The sequence below is a fragment of the Alosa sapidissima genome, chromosome 10, assembly GCF_018492685.1.
Source record: "Alosa sapidissima isolate fAloSap1 chromosome 10, fAloSap1.pri, whole genome shotgun sequence".
NCBI classification, from domain to species: domain Eukaryota; kingdom Metazoa; phylum Chordata; class Actinopteri; order Clupeiformes; family Clupeidae; genus Alosa; species Alosa sapidissima.
In genome coordinates this window covers 11,744,737-11,764,736 of record NC_055966.1, presented here as the reverse complement: position 1 = coordinate 11,764,736, position 20,000 = coordinate 11,744,737, and the positions used below count along the sequence as shown (strand labels likewise).

General features: G+C 43.7%; 1 protein-coding gene across 1 annotated transcript in view; it reads left to right on the top strand.

Moving 5' to 3' along the window:
* The window catches only part of chn2 (chimerin 2), a 47,600-nt gene that overhangs the window by 15,999 nt on the left and 11,601 nt on the right, over window positions 1-20,000 (top strand). Inside the window, exons 3-6 of the mRNA XM_042108422.1 lie at window positions 3,271-3,326; window positions 4,017-4,048; window positions 4,793-4,906; window positions 7,527-7,797. Coding sequence (XP_041964356.1) covers window positions 3,271-3,326; window positions 4,017-4,048; window positions 4,793-4,906; window positions 7,527-7,797 — 473 coding nt within the window. The remainder of the gene's footprint in view (window positions 1-3,270; window positions 3,327-4,016; window positions 4,049-4,792; window positions 4,907-7,526; window positions 7,798-20,000) is intronic.

Here is a 20,000-nt window from a genome sequence, read left to right as displayed (position 1 = left end):
GTGTGTGGAGCTGAACTCTGAGGTGTGTGTGTGTGTGCAGAGCTGAACTCTGAGGTGTGTGTGTGTGTGTGTGTGTGTGGAGTGGAACTCTGAGGTGTGTGTGTGTGTGTGTGTGTGTGTGTGTGGAGCTGAACTCTGAGGTGTGTGTGTGTGCAGAACTGAACTCTGAGGTGTGTGTAGAGCGGAACTCTGAGGTGTGTGTGTGTGTGTGCTGAACTCTCAGGTGTGTGTGTGTGTGCTGAACTCTCAGGTGTGTGTGTGTGCAGGGCTGAACTCTGAGGTGTGTGTGTATGTGCTGAGCTCTGAGGTGTGTGTGTGTAGAGCTGAACTCTGAGGTGTGTGTGTGTGTGTGTGTAGAGCTGAACTCTCTCAGGTGTGTGTGTGTGTGTGGAGCTGAACTCTGAGGTGTGTGTGTGTGTGCAGAGCTGAACTCTCAGGTGTGTGTCTGTGTGTGCAGAGCTGAACTCTGAGGTGTCTGTGTGTGTGTGTAGAGCTGAACTCTGAGGTGTGTGTGTGTGTGTGGAGCTGAACTCTGAGGTGTGTGTGTGTGTGTGTGTGTGTGTGTGTGTTTGTGTGTGTGTGTGTGTGTGTGTGTGTGGAGCTGAACTCTGAGGTGTGTGTGCAGAGCTGTCCTTCATATTAGAAAGTGCGAAGGACATTTCCCATACAACACCTTTCTCTCTCTCTCTCTCTCTCTCTCTCTCTCTCTCTCTCTCCTTTTCTCTCTCTTTCTCTCAGTATGTCTGATTGCATCTCTTTTTTCTGTTTCTCTCCCTCCCTCCCTTCATCTCCCTCTTTCTGAGGTAGTTGCAGGCGTGTGCTTTGTGGATGTTTTCCAAAGAGTCCATTGTCCTTGATGTGTTCTGTGGCCTCTTTCTGAGGTAGTTGCAGGCGTGTGCTTTGTGGATGTTTTCCAAAGAGTCCATTGTCCTTGATGTGTTCTGTGGATGCTGTCCAGGTCTTGCTGGTTGCCTGGCATCTCTGTGGTAACAGCCCTGCATCTCTGTTAGATGTCTTCCTGCTCAGCCTCCACCTCCCAATAGGTGGTGCAGGAGTCCTGCTGCTCAGGCCCAAACACACACACACTGCAGGCCCAAACACACACACCGCAGGGCCAAACACACACACCGCAGGCCCAAACACACACACACACCGCAGGCCCAAACACACACACACCGCAGGCCCAAACACCCACCTCTCAGGCCCAAACACCCACCTCTGAGGCCCAAACACACACGCACACCACAGGGCCAAACACACACACCGCGACCCAAACACACACACACACACACCGCAGGACCAAACACACACACACCGCAGGGCCAAACACCCACCTCTCAGGCCCAAACACACACACACTGCAGGGCCGAACACACATCTCTCAGGCCCAAACACACACACACCGCAGGCCCAAACACCCACCTCTCAGGCCCAAACACACACCTGTCAACCCCAAACATGCACCTTACAGGTGTCTCCAGGCTCAAGCACTCACTCACCTCCCAGGTGTGTTGGAAGATTTAATCCACCTGTGCTGCTGTAAACAGGCCAGCTGGCCCAATTATCTGCTCATACAGTCAGGATGGTTTGTAGTATACAGTAAGGATGGTTTGTAGTATACAGTAAGGATGGTGTGTAAAGATGGTGTGTAGTATACAGTAAAGATGGTTTGTAGTATACAGTAAGGATGGTGTGTAGTATACAGTAAGGATGGTTTGTAGTATACAGTAAGGATGGTGTGTAAAGATGGTTTGTAGTATACAGTAAGGATGGTGTGTAGTATACAGTAAGGATGGTGTGTAATAAGGATGGTGTGTAGTATACAGTAAGGATGGTGTGTAAAGATGGTTTTTAGTATACAGTAAGGATGGTGTGTAAAGATGGTTTGTAGTATACAGTAAGGATGGTGTGTAGTATACAGTAAGGATGGTGTGTAATAAGGATGGTGTGTAGTAAGGATGGTGTGTAGTAAGGATGGTTTGTAGTATACAGTAAGGATGGTGTGTAGTAAGGATGGTGTGTAGTATACAGTAAGGATGGTGTGTAAAGATGGTTTGTAGTATACAGTAAGGATGGTTTGTAGTATACAGTAAGGATGGTGTGTAGTAAGGATGGTGTGTAGTATACAGTAAGGATGGTGTGTAAAGATGGTTTGTAGTATACAGTAAGGATGGTTTGTAGTATACAGTAAGGATGGTGTGTAGTATACAGTAAGGATGGTGTGTAGTAAGGATGGTGTGTAGTATACAGTAAGGATGGTGTGTAAAGATGGTTTGTAGTATACAGTAAGGATGGTGTGTAGTATACAGTAAGGATGGTGTGTAGTATACAGTAACACAGTAAGCATGGTGTGTAGTGCTATTTAGTTATGACACTGGTGACTGGTTCCAGAAAGCGTGTCAGTCTGTATCCTGCACCCAGTTATGAGATGAATGCCTTGGGTTCAGATGTGCAGTCAGTAATCCTCAATGTGTTCAGATGTGCAGTCAGTATAGTAGTGATGCTTTTAGCCTCCAGCGCAGGCGTGTGCTTCCCACAGTGATCACAGCGGGCACAGGGCTGTGTGGTGTGACCAGCAGGCACAGGGCTGTGTGGTGCCCAGAGTGACCAGCGGGCACAGGGCTGTGTGGTGTGACCAGCGGGCACAGGGCTGTGTGGAGTGACCAGCGGGCACAGGGCTGTGTGGTGCAGGGTGTCCAGCGGGCACAGGGCTGTGTGGTGCAGGGTGTCCAGCGGGCACAGGGCTGTGTGGTGTCCAGAGTGACCAGCGGGCACAGGGCTGTGTGGTGCAGGGTGTCCAGCGGGCACAGGGCTGTGTGGTGCAGGGTGACCAGCGGGCACAGGGCTGTGTGGTGTCCAGAGTGACCAGCGGGCACAGGGCTGTGTGGTGCCCAGAGTGACCAGCAGGCAGGAGCTGTGTGTGTGAGCCACTATGCTTCTCCATGTGCAGGGAACAGCAGTCTATTCTGTCAGCTAGACAATATGGTCCAGCTTAGTCCAATCTGTCGTTTTCTCTCTTATGGTATCTGTGTCCAGTCTAGTCCAATCTGTGTTGTGTTCTAGACATGCATGAGGTCGTAGGATCCAGGCCCCCAATGGAGCACTGCACTGTGAATGAGAATCAAGGAGAAAATAATAAAGATACATACTGTAATGTGTGTGTGCATGTGTGTGTGTGTGTGTGTGTGTGTGTGTGTGTGTGTGTGTGTGTGTGTGTGTGTGTGTGTGTGTGTGCGTGCGTGCGTGTGTGTGTGTGTGTGTCTTTTAAAGTGTACCAGCTCCAGCAGGAAGCCCCTCGTCCCAAGCGGATCATCTGTCCTCAGGAGGTGAGTGCAGCATACTGTATAGTGTGTGTGTGTGTGTGTGTGTTGAAAGAGAGTGTGTATGCAGTGTATGTAGTGGTGTATGTGTTTGTGTGTGTGTGTGCATGTGTTTGTGTGTGTTTGTGTGTTTGTGTTGAGAGGGTGTGTGTGTGTGTTGAGTTGAGAAGGTGTGTGTATGCCGTTCTGCGTGTATAGTGGTGTTGTTTGTGTCATGGCTAACGTTCTGGTTAACTCTGGGACCCGGTTACCAGAGTTACCTGGGTACCTCTGCTAGTACCCCTCTCCCTTTGGGGCAGCCTACTGGTTAGCGCTTCGGACTTGTAACCGGAGGGTTGCCGGTTCGAACCCCGACCAATAGGAACGGCTGAAGTGCTCTTGAGCAAGGCACCTAACCCCTCACTGCTCCCCGAGCGCCGCTGTAGCAGGCAGCTCACTGCGTCGGGATTAGTGTGTGCTTCACCTCACTGTGTGTACACTGTGTGCTGAGTGTGTTTCACTAATTCACGGATTGGGATAAATGCAGAGACCAAATTTCCCTTACGGGATCAAAAGAGTATATATAATTATACTATACTTATACTAAATAGTACAACATAGATACATACATACATGCATACATATATACTGACTTATACTTATACTTATACTAACGGTTAACTCTGTGGTACCCTCTGCTCTCTGTCTCTGTTCCAGATGGAGAGTCGTCCCCGGCACTACGGCAGAGAGTGAGTCACACTTCACACTCTTAGAGCGTTCACACAACCAGCATCACACACACACACACACACACACACACACACACACCAGTTACTGTTCTATATATATATGGCCTGATGAAAGTGGACAGCTAAGAGACATAGGCTACCTCAGTTGTGAGCAAGATCTGCTTCAGTGAAATCTGCGTAAAAGATGAGCAGACAACCAATCTGAACATTTGCTTGTGCACCAACCATACATTGCCAGCCTTTGCTGGGCCTAGCAAAAAAGCTATTTAAGACAATGTACGTAGGCTACAGTGCGAGACATGTAAAAAAGACAATAACAATGTCACAATCAGGAATTATTTGAATAAGACGGTAGTTTCACATAGACTAAGTGCTTCATTTTTGCACACTCTGGCTGACAGTCCTGCATATGCATCAGTTCTAGGCTCAATTTCATTTCCAGCAAAAAGTTTTTATGTGTTAGCTTATGTTAAAGCAGGGTCTATAGAATTACTGCATGTCTGGCGTGTGGGGGCGTAGCATCACGATGGTTGCTTTCCAGCGTGATGTCGTCAACCATCACGATCGGCCCAACTCTACAGGTAGGGCCCACCTAGTTAGCATTGGCTCAACAATAGGAATATATCCCAGAGTAAACAATATACCTGGATTTAGGGTTTGGAAATGGTAGAAGGTATGTGTTGAACCATGAGCTGTGTGTGTATGTGTGTGTGTGTGTGTGTGTGTGTGTTTGTGTTTGTTTAGGTTCCATGGAATGATGTCTAGGGAATGTGCAGACCAGCTGCTTGGTGGAGCTGAGGGGGCATATCTGATCCGGGAGAGCCAGAGGCAGCCTGGGAGCTACACACTAGCCCTGAGGTATGCTAATCATGAGTTAGCACTGTCCTAAACACACGCTAGCCCTGAGGTATGCTAATCATGAGGTAGCACTGTGCTAAACACACGCTAGCCCTCAGGTACAGTATGCTAATCATGAGGTAGCACTGTGCTAAACACACGCTAGCCCTGAGGTACAGTAGTCAAGTCAAGTCAAGTCGGCTTTTATTGTCAATTTCTTTACATGCACTGGTCATACAAAGAATTTGAAATTTCGTTTCTTACTTTCCCATGCAGACATAGACATGCTTTAAATACAGACATAGACATACTATAGACATAGCCATAGACAATAAACATTAAATTAAAGTGCAAGACTGAAATATAGAACATGTATGTATCAAAATAGAAATATAGGACATATATATATAAAAAAAATAGAGGTAGTTGTGTTGTATATTTATATAGTCTTAACAGTTACATGAAGTTTAAACTTGTGTTTGTGTGACCTGTATATTTACATTGATATGCAGTATGCAGTAATTTCAAGTATATCAGGCTTGATGTGAAGCAGCAACACGTTTGGCTGCGCAGTCACAGTGCAGTTCCACATGGCGGTGTTGGGGGGGGGGGGGGTTTGGTAGACAGGATCCTAGTTTCCTAGGTTCCTGGTTGGCTGGTGGGTGGGGGGGGCTGTCAGTGATGGGAGAGTGGGTAGAGTGTTCAGCATCCTGATTGCTTGGTGGATGAAGCTACTTGCCAGTCTGGTGGTGCGGGAGCGGAGGCTCCTGTACCGCTTTCCAGAGGGCAGGAGGCTGAACAGTTCGTGTGCAGGGTGGGTTGTATCCTTGACAATCAATAGTGCTTTGCGGGTGAGGCGGGTGGTGTAAATGTCCTGCAGGGAGGGGAGTGGTGCTCCAATGATCCTCTTAGCGGTGTTAACAGTGCGCTGGAGGGTCTTCCTGTTCTGATCTGTGCAGCTTCCGCCCCACACTGTGATGCTGCTGGAGACGATGCTCTCGATGGTCCCTCTGTAGAATGTAGTCATGACAGGAGGCGTGGCACTTGCCTTCTTCAATTTGCGCAAGAAGTAGAGGCGCTGCTGGGCTTTCTTCGCCAGTGATGCTGTGTTGGTGGTCCAGGAGAGGTCGTCGCTGATGTGCACCCCCAGAAATTTTGTGCTGCTCACTCTCTCCACAGCATCTCCGTCGATGGACAGTGGTGGCAGTTGTTTGTGGCCTCTCTGAAAGTTGACAACAATCTCCTTGGTCTTGCTGACATTTAGCAGGAGGTTGTTGTCTTTGCACCATTTAGCCAGCAGGTCTACTTCTTCTCTGTAGTGAGCCTCATCGCCCTTAGTGATGAGGCCCACCAGTGTTGTGTCGTCCGCAAACTTCACCAGATGGTTGGAGCTGTGAGTGGTTGTACAGTCATGTGTTAGCAGTGTGAAGAGCAGGGGGCTGAGTATATGCTAATCATGAGGTAGCACTGTGCTAAATACATGCTAGCCCTGGGTTAGGTACACTAATAAAGAGCAGTGTTTCCCACAGAATTGAATTCTATTTGTGGTGGTAGGTCTGCACAATTAATTTGACTGTTTTTAACAAATTAGTGCAGTGTGATTATGATTCTAACCAGATTTAAGCACAATTTAGTACAACCAGGAAAATCATTGTGTGGTGGTCAATGTTGATATTGTGGTGGGCCGCCACAAATAAGTCAATGTATGGGAAACACTGAAGAACATGCACTGCACTAAAAACACGCTAGCCCTGGGGTACGCTAATCATGAGGTAGCACGACACTGAACACATGCTAGCCCTGAGGTACAATATGCCAATCATGAGGTAGCACTGTGATGAAAACATGCTAACCCTGAGGTACACATGAGTGTAATCATGAGGTAGTATTTTATGTGTGTTTGACTTCACTTAACACAAAATATGTTGTTATTTTTAGAGACCAACTCATTTATGACTATCTTTATGGTGTATAGTGATACTGTATGTGTGTATAGCGCTGAGCCCTCACGCACTTCACAATTTCACAGTGGGACAGCCCTAAGCCCTCGTAAAGATTAGTGTTTAGTGTGTGCTTCACCTCACTGTGTGTTCACCGTGTGCTGAGTGTGTTTCACTAATTCACGGATTGGGATAAATGCAGAGACCAAATTTCCCTCACGGGATCAAAAGAGTACATATACTTATACTTACTTATACTTAAAGTTAACAAAGTTGCGAATCAAAGTCTGTGAGGGAAGACATTGAGATTCAGCCACTGTGTGTTAGCGTGTTTTGAATTAAACTGGGGAGCATAGGACCCTGGGAGCATAGGACATTGGGAACATAGACCCTGGGAACATAGGTATGCTCCCCTATAAGGTACAGTAGTACTTTAAAGACATGGTAGCCCACTAGCCGTTAGGCAGTATTGTGCAAAACACACAGTTAGCGCTGAGGTAATAGAGCATTAAGCACACCTTATTGGCCTGGGTACCTGCAACTTACTAAATGATGTTGCCTTTATTTTATGCCTCCTCCTCCACCTCTCTCCCTCCTCTCCTCTCCTCTTTTCCTCCTCCACCTCTTCTCCTTCTTCTACCTTTCTTTTCTTCCTCCTCCTCCACCTCTCTCCTCCTCTTTCTCTATGCCCCTCTGGTCAGGTTTGGAGGTCAGACTCTGAACTACCGGCTGTTCTACGATGGGAAGCACTTTGTGGGTGAGAAGCGGTTTGAGTCGGTGCATGACCTGGTGACGGACGGCCTGATCACGCTGTACATCGAGAGCAAGGCGGCGGAGTACATCGCCCGCATGACCACCAATCCCATCTACCAGCACGTGGGCTACAGCTCTCTGCTGCGCGACCGCATCACGCACAGGCTGGGCCGCGCCCGCACAGAACCCAAACGGGTCACCTTCCAACAGGACGAGAAGGTCAGGCCACAGATACACACACACACACACACTATCATGCAAACACAAACACACAGTAACATGCTGATACACACACACACAGACACACACACACAGACACACACGCACACTATCATACAAACACACAGTAACATACTGACACACACACACACACACACACACACACACACACACACACACACACACACACACACACACACACACACACACTATCATGCAAACACAAACACACAGTAACATGCTGACACACACACACACACACACACACACTTGCACGCAATACACATGTACATACTGATACAAACATACTTATACAGTTTTGTGCTGTGCACATGTCCTAGACTGCCATATATTTATACAGTTTTGTGCTGTGCACATGTCCTAGACTACCATATATTTATACAGTTTTGTGCTGTGCACATGTCCTAGACTACCATATATTTATACAGTTTTGTGCTGTGCCCATGTCCTAGACTACCATATATTTATACAGTTTTGTGCTGTGCACATGTCCTAGACTACCATATATTTATACAGTTTTGTGCTGTGCCCATGTCCTAGACTACCATATATTTATACAGTTTTGTGCTGTGCCCATGTCCTAGACTACCATATATTTATACAGTTTTGTGCTGTGCCCATGTCCTAGACTACCATATATTTATACAGTTTTGTGCTGTGCCCATGTCCTAGACTACCATATATTTATACAGTTTTGTGCTGTGCACATGTCCTAGACTACCATATATTTATACAGTTTTGTGCTGTGCACATGTCCTAGACTACCATATATTTATACAGTTTGGTGCTGTGCACATGTCCTAGACTACCATATATTTATACAGTTTTGTGCTGTGCACATGTCCTAGACTACCATATATTTATACAGTTTTGTGCTGTGCACATGTCCTAGACTACCATATATTTATACAGTTTTGTGCTGTAACCACACTCTGCTAAAGCATTTGTTTATGCTGCTATTTTAGCATGTTCTCAGAAGAACACAGGTCCATGTAAGCAAATGTGGTTGGGGAATCTCCAAGGACAATTCTTAGAGCATTTGCGTTGTCATTCAGATTTGGAAACCAGTTTAGTTGTACAGGGCAGTTCCAGCGTTATGGATGTGACAATTGGACTCATATTGGTAAACAAAATGCCTTAAAGTGGGGGCAAAATTAGTATCAGTGAATTAATTTGCATACATTTTAATGTAACCTCTGTCCTCTGAATACTGAGAAATCCTCAAATTGCATATAATCAATTTCATCCTAAGAATACAAGCCATTTTATCAGCGTTATGGATGTGACATGAAATGGACACACTTCTGTGAGAGATTACAGGTTTTCTACAAACTCTGTGAATTTTGAAGGAAACCGAAACTATGATATATGTAGCATGAAGGAGACTTGAATGAACACAAAAAGTGTGTTTTTGAAACTATGCGTCATTTTCGTAATGCATTATGTAGGAAAAACTGGTGTTATGGATGTGACGGTTTCACGTTATGGATGTGACGTCTGAACCAGTCCTCGACAAACTACATAAAACACATAATTAAGTAGTGAATTTTGATATGAAACAATTGAAATAGTAATCATGAAAAACTAGCAATGAAAGTATTGCTTTCCCAGTGCTCACTAAGATCCACTGGAAGAATCAGAACAACAAGTCATTTAAAATATAAAAAAGAAATTAATTTATTTCTTTTACCGTCATCAATTTTGGTCAGTGATTCCCGGGTTACTGAAACACCAGGGAACATGATACTTGGTGGCCACTCCCCTAAATAACTAGCCCTACCTGAACCGTTGCACCCAAGATGACAAAATATTTATGGTATGTTAGTCTCAAGAGCCCACATTAACCTAACCCATACCCACTCATTTGTGATTTGCACACATAAAGTACATGCACACGCACACATGCACATGCACATGCACACACACGCACATGCACACACACACACACACACACACACACGCATGCACAGTCGCACACATACAGACAGGCACACACACACACACACACATGAATGCAGACACATAAACACACACACACAGGCACGCATACGCATGTGCGCATGCAAACACATGCACACACACCAGGGCTCCGAACCGGTTCAAGGAACGAAAACCGAAAACGAACGGAATTTTACGAGGAGCGGAAACGGAAACAAAAACAAAATGGTCTTCAACTGTTCCGGAACAGAAACGTTATTCTGAAATCCACAAAACCGGTTAATAACGTTTTTTTTTCGTTCTCTATATATTTTATAAAATTTCACAAAAGCATATCCTATGTCAGGGAGACTATTTCCAGTTGTGCAAAAAACAAGCCCGCATCTACACTGTTAATGTGAGATAACAAGCCGCTATGTAGCCAACTAGGCCTACCTATCCGTCTGCCACTTCGGATCTTAGGCCAGCTCGTAGCGTAGGCTACTGAAACTTATTTGGAAATTGTTTGTAGCCTATGCGTAATAGCCTATTTTGCCTGTCCACGCCTTGTCGTTTTAAAGTCGGGATTTGAAATGTTTGCGCAATTATAGCCTATTCTATGTAGAAGAGTTAAACGGGAAATTTGAGATAGGCCTTGTCAGCAACAGACAGGTTGGAAATTATAGCGCAAGCCTTTGAAGAAATCCATATGGATAAAACCAGGTAAGGAGTTTAGCACGTATCCAGAAATATTTTTGATAAGAAATTATTTATAGGCATAGGTTAGGCTTACATTAAGTCTGTAGGCTATGGGATGGATAGCCCATCTGAATGTTTTTGGATGCCGCCTGTGATTTATTATTTTTGGGCATAGCTACGGTATAGGCTAAATCAAGGGGAAATAATGAGTACGTCTATTCTAAGGTAAAGTTCACAAAAATAGACTTGATGGGCCCGCCAAACACTGCCGGAACTTTAAGAACGAACGATATTTTGCGTTCCGAACTGGTTCAGGACCGATATGTTGGTGGCGGAACGCATGCAAGAACGAAAACGTTAAACATAGGCCTACCTGAACCGTTCGGAACGGAACGTTTGAAAAATAATTTCGTTTTCAAGCCCTGACACACACACACACACACACACACACACACACACATAAACACACAAACACAGGCACGCATACGCACATGCACACACACAGACACACTCTTATAAACAAAAGCAAACTCACATATACACACACTCATTTACATGCACATGAGTTGCAGGAGTAGGAGATGGAGACAAATTGACAAGCGTGATTTATTTTTGCGAAGAGAATATGCAGGACTGAGAGGCGGTCATATTTTGTACAGCTATGTGGTACATCTAGTTTATTGCTGCCGTTACTCATGTTACTCTGTGGGTATTAGCTACAGAGGACCTGACACTTCAAATGCTGGCATATCGCGTCATTTAAAATTAAACTGTGTTAAGCAGACGTGAACGGCAGGCTGAACAGATCTGCAACAGAAGGAGGTTGCTATGTTAACTCCAGCTGCAAAGTCAGCCATCCCTTCATCAGCTAACACGATAATCCAGTTACTGTACAACAACAGTATGACAGTTACGGGAAGATAATCGCTCAGATTTTCAGATTTTTATTAGGCCACTGGGTCATTCCGTGTCAAAACACCCAGTGGTTGGCTGGTCACCCTCTCCCAAAAAATCTGAAAAAAATCACAGGTGTTTGTAGACCAAACCTATGCATAAATCTTAAATAGTATATCTGTATCACTAATGGTTCCAAAACTACAGCCCTTTGAAGTTTCAAGTCATTTTAAGCATTGTGGTGAACAATCCTTTTTGTTCAACTTCCAACATTATTGGCTCTTTTGGTATTTCACACACATTAGTGAAACTATGTGAATAGAAGTACATTTTCCTGTTGAATTAAACAATCCAATCAAATCAGGTGTATCTTGTGTAATTCCCCCTCTGCAAAGCTCTGAAAATGGCTATAAATTCATTATGTGAAAAAACATCACCACCTTTGAGGGCTTGTCATTCAAAAAGTATGTGACACAAATTCATCAGATTTTTTTCCCACTCATGTATGGATTATAAAGTCATGTCCATGCATTAACTTTGGTTGTTAACATTATCATATTGTCAGAGCATTTTTATTAAATTGGGCTTGATTTTCAAAAAGCCTGTTTTCATCTTCTGATTTCACTACGTGGACAGTTTTTTAAAATTTTACCATATATCATTCTGTATGTGAGGATCATCTGCCCAAAATTTGGGCTTGTTGCTGAGTTTCTTCATTGAGATAAGATTTTTTACAAATATTGTCTATAAATCCACTGAATTTGTACTTTATCTGCAGTACCACTTTGCACCACATGTGGTGCTCTTTTAATACAATGGAAGTCAATGGAAGAGTAAGAGAGTCACTTGTTTGCTGCACATATCCAATCTAAAAACATTTATAGCCATTTTCAGAGCTTTCCAGAGGGGAAAGTACACAAGATACGTCTGATCCGATTGGATTTTTTAATTCAACAGGAAAATGTACTTCTATTCACATAGTTTCACTAATGTGTGTGAAATACCAAAAGAGCCAATAATGCTGGAAGTTGAACAAAAAGGATTGTTCACCACAATGCTTAAAATGACTTGAAGTTTCAAAGGGCTGTAGTTTTGCAACGATTAGTTATACAGATATACTATTTAAGAGCTATGCATGGATTTGGTCTACAAACACCTGTGATTTTTTTCAGATTTTTTCGGAGAGGGTCACCTGCCAAATTGCGCTGAAATTGGGTGATTTCACACGGACTGACCCCACTTGAAAATAGGCTATGGCTAGGCTAATCACTGGAGGTATTTTAATATTATGTTTGTTTTGCTAATGCTTAGGCGAGGCCTCCCTGTGGTTTTGATCAACCTAATAATCTTTGAAATGTCAATTGTAAACACTAAGGTGAAATGCGTTGAAACTGACATGCCACCAGAACAGACGTTTTATTGGCTTTGAGGTATAATAAAGTCTCCAGTCTTGTAAATTTACATTATGTAACATCCATAACGTCACATCCATAACGCACCATTAAAGGTTTTAAAAGTAAGAAAGGGGCACAATTTGGTCATCACACTTTACATTGATATAAATCAGCTTTGCACAGACACTATGGACATTGTCGCATCAACATTGTATGTGTAGCATAAACTTTTCCTATAAAACGTTATGGATGTGACATGGCCATGGAACTTGCTGACTTTACAAATGTAAGGAGTTGTGCTCTTAAAGGCAAGCTGAGCATAGACATTGCTCTACCATTCCCTTGTCAATCTGGAATTTGTCAAATTACACAATTAGTTTGAACCTTGGGTCCATTTATCCACTTTTTAAATATGTATAATATTACCATGTGAAAAATGTTGTTTCTGGTATGGTTGCACACCATATTTATGATGTGAAAAGAGTTCCATTCTCCATCAAATTCAATCAGATCAGTTACAAACAATAAAATATAGACCTAAATGAAGATTTTAACAACAGTTCTTTTTGTGTATGCACAACTTTTTTTTTTCCATGGTAAGGATGACCTTTGCATGGAATTGCCCTACAGTCTTATTTGTGTGTATTGTACTTTGTCCAGAAACTTTGCGCGGTTCTTGTGCTGTAATGTTTACAATGCAATTGTGGCGCGCAATTACAGGCCTTTCAACAAAGAGCACCTGTTCATTATGTACACTGTTGATTATGTTGTTTTATCACTGTGCAGCAAGCAGTGCTGTTTCGCCAACCACAGAGAGAAGTTTGCAGCTGAACGTTGATGACAAATTTAAGGATGCCTTCGCTTTACAGCTGGTTTGTTTGTGTGAGACTGTGTGATCCACACATTGTGGGCATGCATGTTAAACTTGAAGGTGCAGCTTAACCCAATGATTGCCCTGCTGTGATTGAAATTAGATAGATAGATAGATAGATACTTTATTGATCCCCATGGGGAAATTCAAGGGTCTCAGTAGCATACAGACATTACACACAACATGCAAAAGCAGAAATGGTAATCATAAGTATAAGTATAAACATATAACTAAACTCCACTGTACAATAAAGACAGTAGAAGATAAGAAAGATAGGAAAACTAACAAAACTAAATACTAAATACACTATATAAATTAAATTAAGAAAGTCCAATGTGCTTGAGGGTGATCAAGCATAAGATGCTTGTAGTGACAGGGCCGGGACTGGTGAGGTGCTAAAGGGAGTAAGTGTCATGGTGAAGGTGCAAACAGTAGTCCAACCATAGTCTTTTAGTTATGTGTGCATGGCAAGGTGCTCAAGAGAGTGAGTGTCATGGTGAAGGTGCAAAAAGTAGTCCAACATTAGTCCAACAGTGCAACAGTGCAAGAGTAAGGTCTAGAGACCAGCATAAATAATATGGACAAATAGGAGGGTAAAGTATAATGTAGACGAGGTAAATTAAAAAACTATTTCAGTGCAAGAACAGGTTGAGGTAATAGGGTTATAGCCATTTATTCATTCAGTTTTGTAGCAGAAGCCTGACCGCAACCATTGATCATGTGTGCTTATATAGCATGAAAAACAGTGTGGCAGTAAAACAGTAGTGAAAACATTAGGCTGTGTACATTCGTAAAACAGTAGTAAAACAGTAGTAAAAAGTAGTAAAGCAGTAGTGGGCAGTCAGTACTCAAACATGGAGAGGGTGGAGAGGCAGACAGACTAAGCAGAGAAGTCTATCTCTCCTCTTCCCTTTAGTGAGGCATTGAACAGTTCAATGGCCCTAGGAACAAATGACTTCTTCAGCCTTTCAGTTGTGCATGGCAGTGAGCGAAGTCTCCAGCTGATCAAGCTCTTTTGCTTTTTGATAGTGCTGTAGAGTGGATGACATTCATTGTCCAAGATGTTGATCAGTTTGTTTAGGGTCCTTTTGTCAGATATTGAAGTGATGCACTCCAGTTCAGCTCCCACTACAGAGCCAGCTTTCCTTACCAGTCTGTCAAGTCGCCCAGCATCCTTCTTCTTTGTGCTTCCTCCCCAGCATACCACTGCATAGACGAGGGCGCTGGCCACAACAGACTGGTAAAACATCCTAAGGAGCTGCTGCACACATTGAAGGACCGCAGCCTCCTCAGGAAGTACAGCCTGCTCTGTTCTTTCTTGTAGAGTGCATCAGTGTTGGCTGACCAGTCCAGTTTATTGTCCAGGTGGAGACCCAGATACTTGTAGGTGCTTACCACCTCCACATTGACCCCATCAATGGAGACTGGTAGCAGAGCGGGCTTAGACCTGCGGAAATCCACCACCATCTCCTTGGTCTTTTGAAGTGTTGAGTTGAAGGTGATTGAGTTTGCACCACTGCACAAAGTCCTCCACCAGGCTCCTGTACTCCTCAAGTCAAGTCAAGTCAAGTTTATTTATATAGCGCATTTCATACACATAGGTCATTCAATGTGCTTTACATAAACAAAACCAAACAATAATAACAAATATAAGCATAGAAGGGCAATATAGTCAAAGAATAGTTAAAAGGTAAAGATCATAATAAAAAGAAAACATAAAACACAAGGTAAAATTATTTAAAAATAAAGAATAATTAGTAAGCAAAAACAAAGGCAAAAGTAGTAAAAAAAGTAATAAAAGACAAGGTAGAATAATTATCCTCCTCTTGCTCGTCCCTGATACACCCCACAATTGCAGTATCATCAGAAAACTTCTGCATGTGGCATGACTCGGTGTTGTAGCAGAAGTCGGATGTGTACAGGGTGAACAGGACTGGAGAGAGCACAGTTCCCTGTGGCGCTCCGGTGCTGCTGATCACAGTGTCAGAGAGGCAGTTCTTCAGTCTGACGAACTGTGGTCGCTCGGTCAGGTAATCTGTAATCCAGGTTACCAGGTGAGCGTCCACACCCATCTGCAAGAGCTTGTCTCCCAGTCTGAGGGGTTGGATGGTGTTAAAAGCACTTGAGGAATCAAAGAACATGATTCTCACAGCACTTTTCCCCTTGTCTAGGTGAGAATGTGTCCTGTGTAAAATATAAGTGATGGCATCGTCCACGCCCACTTTCTCCTGGTATGCAAACTGTAACGGGTCTAGTGCATGGCGTTCCTGGGGTCTGAGCATACCTAAGACCAGCCGCTCCATTGTTTTCATCACATGTGATGTTAGAGCGACAGGCCTGAAGTCATTAAGCTCACTGGGGTGTGGTTTCTTGGGGACGGGGGTGAGACATGATGTCTTCCACAGTGTTGGAACTTGTCCGAGACATGTAGATGTGCTTCAGTGGCTCCCCCAGTTCAACAGCACAGGCCTTGAGCAGCCTTGGACACAGTCTGTCAGGCCCGGCTGCCTTCCGAGGATGAAGTTTTAAAAAAAAAAAAACTTACTTGATCAGCTGTAATGATGGGGGGGATAGGGGAGTGAAGGGTGAGGAGGAGGTGGGGTGCTTCTGAGAGGGTTGTCGTGTGGCTAGAGACTAATGGCCGTTGGCTGAAGCCATTGTTGCCGCACTACTCGTGGTCACCATGTGGGGGAGAGGTGCGATAGCCTGATCAGCAGTGATGATGGAGGGGGGCAGCATCTGGGGTCTGTGTTTCTGATGGCTCTTGACTGAGGTCGTTGTCACCTCATTGTTCGTGGTCGCCATGTGGGGGAGGGGTGCAGTATCCAGTGATGATGGGGGTGAGTGTTGCACTGGTAATGAGGTGGGGTGGGGGCTGGGGGATGGGCAATCGAACCTGTTGTAAAAGTGGTTCAGCTGGTTCGCCCTGTCCAGGTCTCCCTCCTTTCATACCTGCACTTCTGGCTGTTGAGCTTCTTGCTGGTTCCATCACGACATAGAGTGGCCTCAGCATGCACATTCACAGCAGGGGCATGCTGTCTTAATCCCAACTGCAAGTTTGACAGGTTTCATTAGTTGTCATCAGTCATCAGGTTCACTAGGGACAGGAGACACAGGTCAGACTAGAGTCAAAGGTCACTTGAGTCAAAGGTCAAAGGTCTCACAGGTCTTACTCAGATCATTTCAGCCCAGAGATTGTTTCATCAGCTGACCACTAGATGGCAGAAACTCCATGTGTGTATGTGAGTGTGTGGGTGCATCTCATTTCTCTATTAGTCCATGCTCCCTCCCTTCCTCCCTCCCTTCCTCCCTCCCTTCCTGCTGTCCTAGCCCCTCCTTCTAATTCATTTTGTGAAAGAAACCAAGAAGGAATGTAAGGAGGATGGAGGAATCAAGGAGAGATCTATATGAGAAATGAGATGTCCCGCATCACTTTTAAGAGACGTCAATTACTGATGATGCGGCAAAGCATCACATTTTAGGCTACAAATATCATATGAACATGGAGTATTCCCATCTGTTGACTCTGATCAACTTTTGTTTAAGTGTGCATGGTAGTTCATGATAATTCCAGCATATAAAGATCTTTTCTTGTTTAAGTGTGCATGGTAGTTCATGATAATTCCAGCATATAAAGATATTTTTTTGGTCTATCTAATCATTTATTGTCGCTAATAAATCACTACAAACCTGTTTAAAACCGAAAGTTGGCAGACGTGAGCGTTTTCATGTTGGCAGTTTGGACCAATGATCACACAATTCCGACTGAAAATGCTTCAGCGTAGGATGCTCTCGTGTTTCCTCGCGTATCAGCCCTTCCACCTCCCTCCTCTCTCCTCGGTCTTGCCTCCTCTGGTTGCAATCAGATGAATGATATGTCCTCAATGATGCTGAACTTCCAACGATTTCCAGGGTGCAAGCTGGAGGACCAAGGACAGAAGCCACATGTAAATAGATGATTGAGACCCACCCTGTGTGTGTGTGTGTGTGTGTGTGTGTGTCTGTGTGGGCTCCGGGACAGTAGGGACGTTTAATTTCACTTGCAAGATTTGCCAATAGAACAAGAAGATTTTCACTTATAACAAGGTCCAAACACTCAAATCATAGAAAAATAATCATATATTCCCTTGGTTTAAGATTATTTATCTCACTTAGATTTTAGAATTCTAGGGGGTTTTGCAGTGTGTTATGATGTTTCCTGAATGAATATACTGTACATGCGTTGGCAACACTGTTTCTTTCTGAGTGGTCATGTTGATAAAGCTCATTGAATTGAATTGAAAGAGAAAGAGAGATGAAACAATTAATATGCATTTATCACTTGACAGTCACACCCTAGCTGCACCCTGCACACACACACACACACACACACACACACTCACACGCACACTCACACGCACACATACACACACACACATGCACACACACACACACACGCACACATAGAAACACACAGGGATCAATGGAGGGGCAACAACAGGTGTACAACCTTGGGGGTCTGCAGCAGCAACTCCCACCACACACACACACTCAATTCAATTCAATGAGCTTTATTGGCATGACTGTGCATTGTACATTGCCAAAGTATTAACATTTAAAATAAAGCAGTAAAATAAACAGCAAAATAAACAGCAGTAATAATGTATAGCAGTAATATAGTACAGAATAGAAGGGATCAATTCCCAGAAAAAAATCTTAATTAAATAAATGAATGAGAGGTTGAAACAAACACATAAGTCTTTTTTTTTGTGTTTGTGTGGGGTGGCCTCACTGGTTTGAGGTTGTATCTCTTTTTTTGTGACATGCCGATACATATTTTGCTACTGCTAGTGCAGTTTCTTTAATTTCTCCTAATATATATTTCATTTTTCCTTCATTAGTTTGTTTTGTGAACTCTGGGCAGATATGTCTTGCTTTTTTGTAGTTTCTACAGCACTCTGGGTGCAATGAAAGCACAGCCTGGCTTGGCTTCTCTAGGCAGCCAGGTCTGCTTTTGCCTTCCACGCTCATGGCCAGGTTGTGCTCACTGAGTCTGTACATTGTCAAGGACTTTGTACGTTTTTGTCTTTTAGTATTTCAAGATAGGGGCTAATTTGTAATCATGATTAAGGGCCAAATAGCATTCGAGTTTGTGTTGGGTTTTGGTGACTTGGTTCCAATATGTAATATATTTTTCCTTCTCAGTGTATGCAATTTTGTTAAGGTGGATTTTTTCTGATAGTCGAATTTTGTCTTGGTGGTGTAGATTAGTCAAATGAGTGGGTGTGATATTAGTCAATTCTATTATGAGTTGGCTGAGGGGACTCATCTCAATGTTTGTCTCTTGGCTTTTGAGAACTTTATAATGTAGTGAATTGGGGTCACTTGTTTGGATGTGTTTCCAAACTTTTAGGGCTCTCTTTTTTATATTTATAATTAAAGGGTCCTGCCCAAGTTCTGCCCTGCATCCATTGTGTGGTGTGTTTCTGTGTGCCTTAAGGATGTTTTGGCAAAATTCTGTATGTAAGGCTTCAATTGGGTGTTTCTCCCATTTTGAGAAATCGTAATTTGTAAGTGTGCCCCATACTTCACTACAGTATAGGGCAATTGGTTCAATTACTGATTTAAATAGTTTAAGCCAAATTCTGATTGGTGTCTGTCCTGGAATTGTTTGTTGTTGTTGTTTTTTTAACGGAATAAAATGTCCGCCGTGCTTTTTCCTTCCTTTTTTTCCTTTACAGCCAAGTCAAATTTACCCGTATCACTTATGGTGATGCCTAGATATGTGTAATGTTGTGTTTGTCTCTCTCTCTCTCTCTCTCTCTCTCTCTCTCTCTCTCTCTCTCTCTCTCTCTCTCTCTCTCACATACAAAGGAAATTTGTGTTTGGTAGATTATTTCTCTGTGGTAACAATGCTTTTTGGCAATACACCTTATACCTTTGGAAAGCCTGTATGGTGCCCCATTTGTAAGGAACATGCACTTGTGGGATGAGCAGCAGAGCCGAGTATGTGGGTTGCGCCCATGAAATATTTGCCAAATCTTCTCTACCATCGCTAAACAACTTATTCACACACACACACACACACACACATACTCACTCTCTCTCACTCTCTCTCACACACACACACATACTCACTCTCTTTCTCTCACTCTCTCATACACACACACACACACACACACACATACTCTCTCTCTCTCTCTCACACTCTTACACACACACATACTGTACTCACTCTCTCACTCTCTCACACACACACACATACTCACTCTCTCTCACACACACTTTTTTCCTCTCCTCTCTCTCTCTCTCTCTCTCTCTCACACACACACACACACACACACAAACGACTCTCAGCTGTCCCAGCACTCTGTGGTGTCAGCTTCGGCTCCGACCTCTCAGCATTTTTGTCATTATGAAGACCACAC